Genomic DNA, 13719 nt, shown 5'->3' with positions numbered 1-13719 from the left:
CCTTCTGGGACTTCTCTGACATTTCAGTGGTTAGGACTCCATACTTGCATTACAGAGGGCACAGGTTTGGTCCCTGCCCAGTTGGGGAACTAAGATCCCATATGTCATGTGGTACAGCCAAAAATAATAATTTTTTTTTGGAGGGGAAGAAAGTAAATATCTCCTTCTGATTCAGTAAGGATAAACTCCACAGTATTATGAAAGAGATAATATACTTCTCCATTTACAGTCTACAAAATGGGATTTTAGTTAGCACCTAGAAGCCCTACTAAAAGAAGGGACTGTCTCCTTAATAAGAGAAAGATTTTGTGTGCACTCATAACCAACTTAACCTTTGGGGATTTATTTTTATAATAGAAATAATAAAGTCACTATTAAAAGTTCAAGTCCTAATTCAATATTTAAACTATTTCATCAGTTACGTTAGTTCATTAAATAAAATTTAATAATTTTAAATCACTCCTGTCAACTTATTCCTTCAAAACCAAATTTTTTGTTTGATGTCTTCAAATGCATCATTAATTGTAGATGTCCCCATATTTCAAGGGCTTACCAGGTGGCGCTAGTGGTAAAGAACCCACCTGCCATGAGTTCTATCCCTAGATTGGGAATATCCCCTGGAGGAGGAAACGGCAACCCACTCTAGTGTTCTGGAAAAATTCCACGGACAGAGGAGCCTGACGGGCTAGACAAGACTGAGCAAACACACTATATTTCATAATACATAGCTATAAAAAAGTTAATGTTTCTCTACCAGTTCAACTGTTGGTGAAGCTAAGAACAAAAGCACATAACATTCTCATTGCACCTTAAGCTAACAGCTGACTGGTATATGCTCTTAATATATGCTAAGTCACTTTAGTTTTGTCCTGCTCTTTGTGACCCCATGGACTGTAGCCCACCAGGCTCCTCTCTCCACGGACTTCTCCAGGTAAGAATACTGGAGTGGGTTGTCATGCCCTCTTCCAGGGAATCTTCCTGACCCAGGGATTGAACCCAAGCCTTTTATGTCTCCTGCATTGACAGGCAGGATCTTTACCACTAATGCTACCTGGGGAACTCCACTCTTATCATAGTAGCTGCATTTCAAAATTGAGCTCTTTCTGCTTTGTTTTTCAGATGGCCTCAACCAGTTTGGCCTGACAACAAACATTCCTTTCCGAGGTTGCATCCGATCCCTGAAGCTTACCAAAGGCACGGGAAAGCCACTGGAGGTGAATTTTGCTAAGGCCCTGGAACTAAGGGGTGTTCAACCTGTATCATGCCCAGTCAACTAATACAGATAAGTTCAACTCCAAGGAGGGTCCTCCAAAACAACCTTTATCAAGTAAAACAAATACATTTTATTTACGTATGCTATCAAAACTAATTTGTGCATGCATGTTGAATGCTTTCTATATTCCAACGGTGCTAATTCAGATCCCAGACTGAATTTTAATTCAAGTTCTTTCTCAAGTCCATAACTATTAAACCATTTATTGCATTCTAAATAATTGCTTGTTTTGTGTGATTTTGAAGATAAAAGGCAACTGATCATAACTTGCTGTATTTGTAACATGCTCTGGAGTCATCTCAAGAAGAGCTCAGATGTAATTTGTGAAGGCAACAATTTTTTTTTTAGTTCTATTTTGAACATCTCCGGTGGCTCAGTAGTAAAGAATCCACCTGCCAGTGCAGGAAACCTGGATTCAATCCTTGTGTTGGGAGGATCCCCTGGAGAAGAAAATGGCAACCCACTCCAGTATTCTTGCCTGGGAAATCCATGGACAGAGGAGCCTGGTGGGCTACAGTCCATGGGGTTGCAAAGAGTTGGACATGACTGAGCAACTGAACAGCAACAAGTTAATACCTTTATCATCCTTTTCCCAGTGTCAGCTTTAGCTTTCTGTAGAAGTCACTAAAAGCAGCAGTGGATTTGGCGTGTGTGATTGGGAGGGGATCAGCTCCCTACTACCTATGTTTGTAAAAGCATTAGCAAATAATTTCCCTGATCCAGGTTCATTATTAGAAAGTTTAACTAGCCATATGAATGAATATCTTTTTATGCTGAAGGTAGAGAGTAGAGATCAGATTCAGGCCAGAGAACTTAATTACTTGATTTTCATGTTTGATGATGATTTATAGGCTTTGGGGACACACCAGAACCAAGCTCCAGAATGACAATTAAGCACACATTTGATCCTACAGTATTGACGCTCTTGGCTCTTTATGTTTCCCGTGATTATCACCATCTATACAATCACAGAGGAATAATGGGAAAATGCATTTTACTTATGAGGAAACAATAAATCAGACACTTAAAAGCATACACCTTTGAGTCTTTTTTGAGTTGCAATTTAACCTCACAAATTCATTTCCTACAAAAATTTCTGTGTTCTGTCTTATTTTTTACTATTTCAATCATCTTCAAAGGGATCTATGAGAAGACAGGCCTAGATTTTACTCCTCAACTTAAGGAAATGTTTCATTTGCCATCTTCAATAGAAACAGAGATGAAATTGCTCAGTCGTGTCTGACTCTTTGCAACCCCATGGACTGTAGTCTGCCAGGCTCATCTGTCCATGGGATTTTCCAGGCAAGAATACTGGAGTGGGTTGCCATTTCCTTCTCCAGGGTATCTTCCTGACCCAGGGATTGATTGAACTCAGATCTCCAGCAATGCAGGCAGACTCTTTACCCTCTGAGCCACCAGGGAAAATAGTTGTAGTCTGATAATGCTGAACATTTAAAAGAAGAGGTTTTTCGCACAGTGGTAATTTTAGCAAAGGAAAAATAATCCTCTTTGACAATGTTATCCGCAGGGGAAAGGGAGGTGCTGTTTCTAATCAAGGAGATGGCTAATACACTCAGCATTTCATCACTTGCTGGCTGCTTGACACAATTTGTCCACACAACTTCATTCTAGAACAATTCTCAGCCCTGGCTCTATTTTGGAATTACCAGTCAAACTTTCAGAGAATTAGTACCTAGTCCAGAGATTCTGATAGCCTTGAGCATGAGGAGTTTTCAGAACCTTCTCAGGCAATTCTGAAGTGCCATCAGGATTGAAAACCACTGTTCTAAAGAGAAAAGCTATTAACTATGCCAACAAAGAGTTGTGGAGTCATTTGAGAAACCTGCTGTTAACTTTGTGTTGGCCATTTTCACACACACATAAAAATATATAATACTGAATGTAGAGACTACTCTCGTGGTCCAATGGTTGAGAATCAACCTGCCAATTCAGGAGAGATGGGTTTGATCCCTGGTTCAGCAACTAAAATCCGGAAACTAAGCCTGAGCATCTCGAGCCCACGCGCTGCAACAGGAAAAGCCACCACAATGAGAAGCCAGAGCACCACAGCTAGAGGTGGTCGTCCCCTCTGCTGCAAGTAGGGGGAAGCCTGCACATGTCAGCAAAGAACTTATACACATCAAAGACCCAGCAGAGCCATGAAAAAATAATTTTAAAAAATGCCAACTCTACTTAATGCCTTTGATCAACCTCTAAGCAATAAAATTATTTGAAAACCAATGTGTCTTGAAAGTGAAGATATTACTTCTATACAGAACACTGACATGACTGTAGGCTGATTCTGGATTATCAATGGATAAACAGGAACAAAAATGCTAGGCTACGGTATTAACAGCTAATGCCTTTCTTGAATCTTGAAACAAAAGATACATCAATTTGAAAGCAAAGGTACTTAATTGGCACTTCTATTGGAGTCAAGCCCGGCTGGAGTCAACTTGTAGGTAAGTGCCTTAGAAACGGGAGTTGGAAGGATCCTTTGAGATCAATAAATATAGTGATTCTTAACTCTAAACATGAAAACTGCGGTGGGTACTTGAACTTCCTTGATGGTACAGTGGGTAAGAATCTGCCTGCCAATGCAGGGGACACGGGTTCTATTCCTAGTACTGGAAGATTCCACATGCCACAGAGCAATTAAGCTTGTGTACCACAACTATTGAGCCCGCATGCTACAACTACTGAAACCCATGTGCGCTGCCACAAAAGAAGCCACTGCAATGAGAAGCCTGTGCATTGCAACAAAGAGTAGCCCCCACTCATTGCAACTAGAAAAAACTCACTCCCAGCAATGAAGACCCAGTGCAACCAAAAAACTAAACTGGAAAGAAAAGTCTGTTTAAAACAAAACTGACATCTAAGTATCACCTAGATCTCAAATGATAATCTCTGGGTAAGACCCTAGCACTGGCAGTTTTGAAACATCTCCACTTGTTTCTGTAATGTGATTCTAAGGCTGAGAACTCCTAGTCTTCTACTGCCTCCATATTTTATGGGGAGGGCCTGGAAGGAACCCTGGGAGACTTAATGGTGTGCTCAGAATCCCACATTAGTTAAGTTTCCCAAAGTAGTCCCAAGAAAATCCATCAGGACCCAAAGAGCTTACACTGAATCAAGTGAAAAAGTGAAAGTGTTAGTCACTTGGCTGTGTTCGACTCTTTGTGACCCATGAACTGTAGGCCACCAGGCTCTCCTGTCCATGGAATCCTTCAGGCAAGAATACTGCAGTGGGCAGCCACTCCCTTCTCCAAGGAATCTTCCCCACCCAGGGATCGAACCTGGGTCTCCTGCAATGCCAGGGATCAGGTAATGGATAAATTTGTCCACACAAAATCCACATTCCAAAGTGGCTCATGAATTTGTGTATACAAAGCTAATCCAAATACTAAGATGAGAAATAAGGAAATGTTATGAAAGGGACAAGTTTCTCTACCATATTTTAAACTAATTTTCTACCTCAAAAAACAATTTTTATTCCAAAACAAGGTAAAATATATTTTTCACCCAACTTTATACCCTTAAAAATTTCCTCACCTCCTGCCACCTCCAGCAATCATGAAGAAAGCAGAATACTTTTCATTTGATTTCTTTTCCAAACACCCATTCCTACCAGGTTGTCAACCTTCTTTAAAAAGGTGCTTTGCACTTTAGAAGAAAAACATTTGTGAGGGGAGTTTTATTGAAGTTGCCATGGTGAACACCACTGACAAAGGAAAGTAAGGAACAGAGCCGATTTCAGCCCCAAATCACCAGAACACTGGAAGACGCTTAAAGCTTCAATTAGTGGTTTTAAAAATCATAACTATTTTCTTCTTTTTTGATTTAGCCTATTGTCTCCAGCTAGAGAACTCTTCTAGCTTTTCCACTTAACAACAGAGAAAAAGACTACTTTCACAAATTGAAAAGTCTCTTGATTTTATGTGCATTATTTACTGAATTATTTTGTATAGAAAATTGGTATCTACAATTAATGTGAAAACAAAACACAATAGTCAGTCTTGGCAAGTACAAGTCTTTTCCACTATCACTTACAAAGGACAGGACTTGCAACTTTTTTATCTGTTTTTCAATCTTTTCATCTGTGTTGAGTCGAGAGAAAGATGCGAACCTGGGCACTGTACTCGCTTGCTGGGCTGGCACCGGTAGATGCCTCAGACAAGGGCAAGCGAAGGTAAGGGGTGCCCCAGGCTGGGCCCTGAATTCCATTATTTTGAAGTTTTTCACACACAAGGTGGTGACTCAGATCACTATTTGGCACTCCTGCCGTTTTCTAAGTGAAGGTGACATTTGTGCCACTACTGAAGTGAAAGTGTGGCAAGAACGATCTCCCTTCAAAACTCATGTGTTGAAGTTCTAACCCCCAGCACCTCAGAATATGACTGTATTTGGAAATAGGTTCTTTTAAGAGGGAATTAAGGTAAAATGAAGTCAAATGAGTGGGCCATGATCTAACGTGACTGCCCTGCTTAAGAAGAAGAAAATAGGACCCAGATGGGAATGGGGGAAGACGTGTGAACACAGAGAGAAGAGGGCCATCTACAAGCCCAGGGCAGAGACCGCCAGGGAGAAGACAGCACTGCTGACATCTCAACGCAGACTTCTGGGTTCTCAGATTGTGAGAAAATTAGTATCTGTTTAAGCCAGCCAGTCTGAGGTACTTTGCTATGGTAGTCCTAGCAAGCTATCACAGAACCTTTCTACACACGCACATACATACACACATAGCTAAAGCATCAGTACATTTCAGGTTCCCTGAAGAATGGCATGTGCATCAGAAAAATCAATTATTTTGAACAGTGACTATTATCACTTGTGTAAGCGAACAGAAAAAAAAAATAAAAGACTGAACAAAATAAAAGAATATTCACAGATTTCTCTGGTGGTACAGTGGATAAGAATTTGCTGCCAGTGCAGGGGACATGGGTTTGATCCCTGGTCCTGGAAGATTCCACATGCCACGGAGCAGCTAAGCGCGTGCACCACAATTACTGAAGCCTGCACGCTCCAGGGCCCGTGAGCTACAGCTGATGGCCCCTGCATCACAGCTACTGAAGCTCATGCTCCTAGAGCCTGCGCTCCACAGCAGAAGAAGCAACGAGAAGCCCTGTACCCCCAGGACAAAGTAGCCTCTGCTCGCCAGATCCAGAGAAAGCCCGTGCACAGCAATGGAGACCCAGCACAACAAAAATAAAAAATTCTGAAAACTCGTATCTAAAAAACAAAATATCCACAACATACTTCAATAGAGGAAGTTGGGTTATACATTCTTGGGGAATATTAGGATTAGCTACCTAGTAATTCTATAGCTATGTAGCTAATTTAGAATTATATAAATCAAAGAAATAATGTCCTCCTCAATAAATTACTGAACTTTTCAGGAGAATAGGTTTTCTGGAGAGGCAGTTTATCTATTCAGATTTAGAGAACTGTTCCTTTACCCTTGAACAAATCAAAGCTCTGCTTTACTTGGGAAAGTTATCTCCCTGAAGCTCACTCCTTCTGCCCTGGCATACCTAATGATGAAAAAGGTGGTGGCAGTGGGGAGGATAAGGAGATTCTGATATATGGACGTCATCAAAATGTTTATATAATTTATAACTGCAAAACCGACTAAAATCACTAAGGGAGTGAATACAGAGGATTATGGACAGTACAACATTAAAAATAGTAATATATGTCAGAAAAATTATTCAGAACTTGAAAATAGGCAAAAGAAATTGTGAAGTGTTCTTTCAGTGCAAAACGGGTTGGTTTTCTTTTCACTGGGCTATTTTACAGCTTTATCGGATCAAAGATTTCTTGTAGATTTTTGTCTAATAGAGATGTAAATAATTTCTTTTGGTGGAAGAGATAACCCCAAAGGTAACAATTTTGCATCTAACTGAAAAATCTTATCCTTATATTGCTTTGTGTATGTGGGTGTTTGTGGATTCTCAAATGTTCTTTAGACCCGTTTTAGTATCTTACTGGTGTCCTCATTAATTAATGAGTTAAATGAAATTTTTGACATGGGTTCACATTATACTTGCCAGAGGGTCATAAACATCTAACCTTTTGAAAACTATACTGTAACAGGGCAGAATGAGGAACCAGCTAAACTGCCCAGCTTAATTAAAAAATAAAATCCAGGTTACACAATTTGTTTCTGTATGATTGAATTTTCTTAATTCTGTAACTCTGTCTCCATTGCTACATTTCTTGTGAAGTAACAAATGGTGGCAAGGATGTGGAGAAAAGGAAACCCTTGCACACTGCTGGTAGGAATAGCGCAGCCACTGTGGAAAACAGCATGGAATTTTCTCAAAAAACCAAAAACAGAACTACATATGACCCAGTAATTCCACTCCTGGGTGTATATGTGAAAAAAAAAACAAAAAACATTAATTCAAAAAGATACAAACACCCCAACATTCATAGCAGCTTGATTTACAGTTGCCAAGATATGGAAGCAACCTAAATGTCCATCAATAGATGAATGGATAAAGATGTAGTGTATGTGTGTCCACACATGCACAATGGACTATTGCTCAGCCACAAAAAAGAATGAAGTTTTGTCATTGGTGACAACATGGATGCACTTGGATGGTATTTTGCTAAGTGAAATAAGTCAGACAAAGAAAGAAAAATGCTATATGATATATATGTAGAATCTAAAAATATATAACCCAGTGAACAGAAAATAAATATATAAGTAACAGAAAATCTGTTGATAAGTACCTTCTGTTTGGTCTCAGTATATAGAATGTACACTAATACTTTGAGATTTTAGTGTTATCGCATCAAAAATGGGTCACAACTGTGATCTGATATCTGCAGTTCTTATATTTTTGTGGTTTATATTTTGTGGTTTAAAATATGGTTCAGTTTGATATTTTTTATTGTTTCTCAATGACAATTCCAAAGAGGAATTTTACACTACTACACATAGGCACTTCTCAAAAATAATTCATTGCTCCTGAGAATAGGTTAGTCCCAGTAAATAAAAAGTAAATGATATAATTTAACAATTTATTTTCACTTATAAATTGGTTTCTAATGTATTAGAGATAATTATGCATCATATAAAAATTTTTATCAGATGGATATAAATTATACATCTCATGATGCAGATTTGCAGAAATTAATTGCATAACAGTCAAAACATCAAGGCACCCAGAGTTGCTCTGTCGGGTCGTAAACCACTGAACAGCTGAATCAGGATAATATTTATCTGGTTTTATTCACTGCCATGTACTGCCACTAGATGTGCTCCAATGGGCTTTCAACTGTGTAGTTAAGGGAAATGTTTTAACAATCATTTTATTTTGTGTAATGTCCTTTTAAGTGGAAACAGAAATATTTGCTACTTTGCTTTAGTGAAGACAAAACCCTTTTTAGTTCAATCATAAAACCCTGGGGCTAAAAACTCCTAGTATGTAAGTACCACTTTAGCAATAATTTTCAAGTTATATTATTGAGACACATCAGTGGACCATGAGGTCAAATTACAGGGTTATAAAGGAGCAACTTATATAATAAAGTTGAGTGGAATAGAACAAAACAGAACTGACAACATCCAGTTGAATTGTACAGGTAAGTTGTTTTGTAAAACTTGTTTTATATATGTGTGTATGTGTATATGCTGGGTCGTAATGTATATTGTATTGTGCTTAATCGCGCAGTCATGTCCAACTCTTTGTGACCCCATGAACTGTATAGCCCGCCAGGCTCCTCTGTCCATGGGGATTCTCCAGGCAGGAATACTGGAGTGGGTTGCCATGCCCTCCTCCAGGGGGTCGTCCCGACCTAGTGATGGAAGCCAGGTCTCCCGCCTTGCAGGCGGATTCTTGACCATCTGAGCCACGAGAGAAGCCTGTATATGGTATTAACATATATAAAATGTAACTATTTCTGTAGGTTACAAGTTTAAAAATTTTAAGTGATTATCAGAAATAATAAAATGAGAGAATAAAATGAGGACAGAGGAATGGGGATAATTAAGGAATTGTTTTCAGGAAGATTAGAATAACAAATCTGTAGAAATTGCTAATCTAAAAATAGTGGTTTGAGCCAATGTAATGTATACTATTAAACTGAATTCGTAAACTGCATTAGAACATATTTAAAAGTGAGGATTAATAAATAGCTTCCCAGATGTGATTCTCTGCTTCTACCAGATGCCAAGAGATTCAATTGTATCCATAAGCTCATCTCTGAAAAGATGTGGTAACAAAAAGTAAGGGTCATGGGAGAACAAAGTTCTTAAAGGAATAATTGAACAGGAAAATTTTACAGGGACCAAAGACATTAGGATCCATCACATTAAGATGAAGAGTTATTTTTTTGAATTAAAATTTTGCGAAAGTTCCATTTCTTTAGAAGATCTGAAAAGTAAAAACCTAATAAAATTTTTTAAAAAGGCCAAATAATAAGTTGTTCAGATCAACCTTTCAATTAAGAATATTGCTTAGTATCCATTTCTAAACAACTACATTGAGGTACAAACTAATGAAAGTTATACAACTGTGAGAGCTCATATGTAATAAAATATTGGGGAAGATAGTATAGTCTATTGTATAGGCTTTTTAAATTCTTCTGAAGGTACGTTTGCTGAATTTATTGGGTTGAAGAAGACATCTGTATCCAATCTATCCCCTTCACTTTTGGGGACCTATCCTTTCTACAATCCCTACAGAAGAAATGAGTGCTGGTTTGGGGCAATTCATTAGTTAATCCCATCCCATTCTCCTCCCTATGTTGACTGGGGTAATAAGGAAATCCAGTGAGAATGAAATGGCCCATTTGAAAACACACACCTCTCTCCTGGGCTGAGGCATAAGGCTGTGACAGCTGGGACTGTTGCATCCAATTTGCCACCACGCAGGGAGAACCCAGATCTGCCGAGAGAGCACAGGGCAGAATTTAGGGATGAGGCTAACATTGAGAAGAGCAGAATGGAGAAACCACATCGTCAGTGAGTAAAACCTCATCTGAAGGCTGTCATAACTCTGGTCTTTTCAGCTACATGTAGCAGGATGGTTTTCTGTTGTTCAGCCAACTATCAGAGTTTTCTCTCACTTGCAACCATCGATTCTAACAGACATGCCAACTACGTGCTGGGCAAAACACAATCTCCAAATTAATTTTCTCAACAGCCCCTCATGGCAGTGCTGTCATCAGCCCCATTTTAGATATTTAAAAAAAAAAAAAAAAAAAAAGAGGCTTAAAATAATTAAGTGACTTGTCCGAAGTCACCCAGCCAGGAAGTCTTGGAGCTATCAATTTTAAATTGAAAATATTCACATTAGGTTTAATACTGTCTGAAAGCAAAGTCCTAGATTATTATTTTTCTTATATTACTTTTTTAAAAAAGTAGAACTTGCAGAATTAAATTTGATTTGAAATGTAGTTATTGTGAGCCTGGGGGTGTTCTCACTGAGAAGAGAGATAAAAGTTATCATTCTTGATTTTTCCACAAATATTTTCAACTCCTAAAATATGCAGGCACTGTTGAGATGAGAAGCATATATCTTATCCAAGTTTCTGCAGTGCATAAGTATATCCGTCAAACCAGCCAAATCAACACAAGGGTGTATGTTATCAGAATATAAGGGGGCTTTGTTGAACCCAGGAAAGGAATAGAGACCTGGCCCCTCATAAGTATGTGCAATCAAGGACTAAAAACCCCCAGGTTCCGCATCAGCTATTCTGCCCTCATCTCTACTCCCCACTATGTGGTCACCTCTCTCCAGATGGGATACCTTGCAGTGGCTGCCTATGAAAAGACAACTTCTGATTGCAGAAGTCATTTTCAAGGACTCCCACAGGAAACACTAGCTGCTCTTGATCCAAGTTTTAAATTTCCTAAACAGGAAGTATGATTGGCTGAGCATGAATCCAGTGTTGAATACTTACGATCAAATCAGTGTGGTTGTGGAAAGAATCAGATAGAACAAATATACCTGTATAACCCTCCCTAGTGGCAGAGAGGTGGGGGTGGTCCCAGAGAAAAGGAATGTTGACTCATAGAAACACAAAAGACTGGCTAGAGCATCGCAGCAAGACAAAACAAGCCCAAGTCAGTGCTGACTCTAGAGTACATAGCAATTCAGGGGAGAAGGGGTGCGGTGGGGCCACTATGAGAGGTTTTGAGACCCTGGTGAAATTCTGACTCTGATCCAACTTCTGATCAACAACTCCGCACCCAGTTCCAGGGTATAGGGTTTTCCCCCATATCACCAGCAGGGTGTCTTACAACTGAATCAGTTCTAACACTATCTACCTGGAGATAGTGTCAGATCCCACAGGTTAAAGGCTCAGCCACACAAGACTACTCCTACCCCCTAAAAATGCCAGCCGCCAAGTCCAGGCCCTCACCTGTGACTCAGAGGTTCCAACCACCTTCTCCTTGGGTTCAATTAATTTGCTAGAGCAACCCACAGAACTCAGACAAATACTTTACTTACTAGATTATCAGTTTATTATAAGAGGATACAGTTCAGGGACAGATGGAACAGATGCATAGGACATGGATGGGATAAGACTTATGAAGCCTCCGTGTTCTCTGAATATGCCACACTCCCCAAATCTCCTATGCTTCACCAACCTTGAAGCTCTGAATCCCCCATGAACCCCATCATTTTACATTTTTAATAGAGGCTTCATTACATAGTCATGATTGATTAAATCACTGGCTATTGGCTAGTGACTCAGTCTCAGGCAAGGATGGTGGATATGAGACTGAAGTTTCATCTACGGTTATACCACCCTGAACATGCCCTATCTCGTCTGATCTCGGAAGCTAAGCAGGGTTGAGTGGTTAGTACTTAGATGGGAGACTGGAGTTTCTCCAGGCGACCTGCTCCAATCTCTATCCCAAGCTGCTCTCCACCCTCAACCCCCTCCAAAGTCATCTCATTAACAAAAGACCCTTTTTTATTGCTCTCACAACTGAGAGATTCCAAGGGTTTTAGGAGCTCTGTGCCAGAAATGGACAAAGACCAAATGTGTATTATATTTCTTACCATAAATCACTGTATCCCAGACTTGAATTTGGCCTTAAGGGACTTCCAGAAAAGAAAAGGTAATCCAAACAGGGAGATCTGAAACCTGGACTCCTATAGAAAGTGATCTGATGAATGACAGTATCATATTTTGATAAAGTATGTAACAACAGACATTGAAAAAAAAAATGAATTGGCATGCTGAAACTACAGCATTTTTTATATTCCCAAAGAGGATTTTACAATGTCTCTTAGAATCTGTCAAAAAGTCAGATGATAAATGAATTTCTCAACCAAGTACTTGCTTTGAAAGTTTTATTGTCACAACCAAAAACTATTTAGTCATTGATTAAATGTTTTTAAAATTCTTCCTTTTCTCCCTGCCTTTAAAGAACTTCACCTGCCTAATAAATCTAAATGACTCTGTAATTTAAAGGTTTACTCAAAATGTTTGGTTTATGTTTATTGCAGTCTACATAGTGCAAATATGAAAAAAATCTAATTATCTTAATGGAAGATCTATAATTGATTCAATCTAATGTATTTCTGAAAGATTAATAAAGTGCTTTTCTCATGGCAATAAGTTCAGTGTCTGACTCTTTGTGACCCCATGGACAGCAGCACGCCAGGCTTCCCTGTCCATCACCAACTCCCAGAGCACGAGACAGATATTAAAAACCTGTCTCAAGGATGGATAGTAATCCCATGACCTCTTTCTCATTATGAGCAAATGCTTGATGAACACATACAAGTGGTTATGGTCACTGGACCCATAGCCATCTCTACCGAATTAAAGTAGATTGTTTTCCCAGTCAAATGGAATAAAAATGGTCAAACTTGTATATTGACCTTCATTTATGATTTCTAGATCAAACATTCTAAAAATGAGGTGGTTAGATTCATAGGGTGACAAATTATTAAATGGCTTTTCCACCCTTTCCCTTTTCTCTTACTCTGATTACTTTCCATTTCTCTGCCTTTCCACTATGTCACCCTTTCTTTTACAAAAACTAATCTTGGTGAATGCCAGTTTAAGATCAATAGACATAACTATTAAAAATAAGAAAAAGAAAAGCTTATCACTCTTCTCATCCAGAACCTGTTACTGAGTGCCTCCTCTGTGGAACACATTGGCTAGGTGCTGGAGACCCTATGTTGAATAAAATGGATGGAATCCCCCATTTCTTCCAATCTTTCTGTGAACCTGAAGTTGCTCTAAAAATTGTCCATTAAAATAAAATTTGGGTTCTGCCAGTAAGAAACATGAGACAGAGATGTATAAGTGGCTAATAGTATCTTTAATTAATGAGGGACATAACCATGCTCCTTTTTGGACAAACTGAATTTGAGATATGAAGAAGCACATGAATATGTCAGGCTGGCAGTTAGAGGTGTGAATCTGACCCTTAAAAAAAAATAGTAAAATCTCCTAAGGAGAGAGGAGAG

At 39.0% G+C, this 13719-nt stretch overlaps 1 protein-coding gene across 1 annotated transcript in view; it reads left to right on the top strand.

Annotated features, from left to right (window-relative positions):
- The window catches only part of LAMA2 (laminin subunit alpha 2), a 673037-nt gene extending 670761 nt beyond the window's left edge, over nt 1-2276 (top strand). Inside the window, exon 65 of the mRNA XM_065931349.1 lies at nt 1120-2276. Coding sequence (XP_065787421.1) covers nt 1120-1277 — 158 coding nt within the window. The 3' untranslated portion in view covers nt 1278-2276. The remainder of the gene's footprint in view (nt 1-1119) is intronic.
- The last annotated feature ends 11443 nt before the right edge of the window (nt 2277-13719 follow it).

The sequence above is a fragment of the Muntiacus reevesi genome, chromosome 3 (assembly GCF_963930625.1).
Source record: "Muntiacus reevesi chromosome 3, mMunRee1.1, whole genome shotgun sequence".
NCBI classification, from domain to species: Eukaryota; Metazoa; Chordata; class Mammalia; order Artiodactyla; family Cervidae; genus Muntiacus; species Muntiacus reevesi.
The sequence above is the reverse complement of the archived record's forward strand: the minus strand, read 5'-3'. Positions and strand labels throughout refer to the sequence as shown.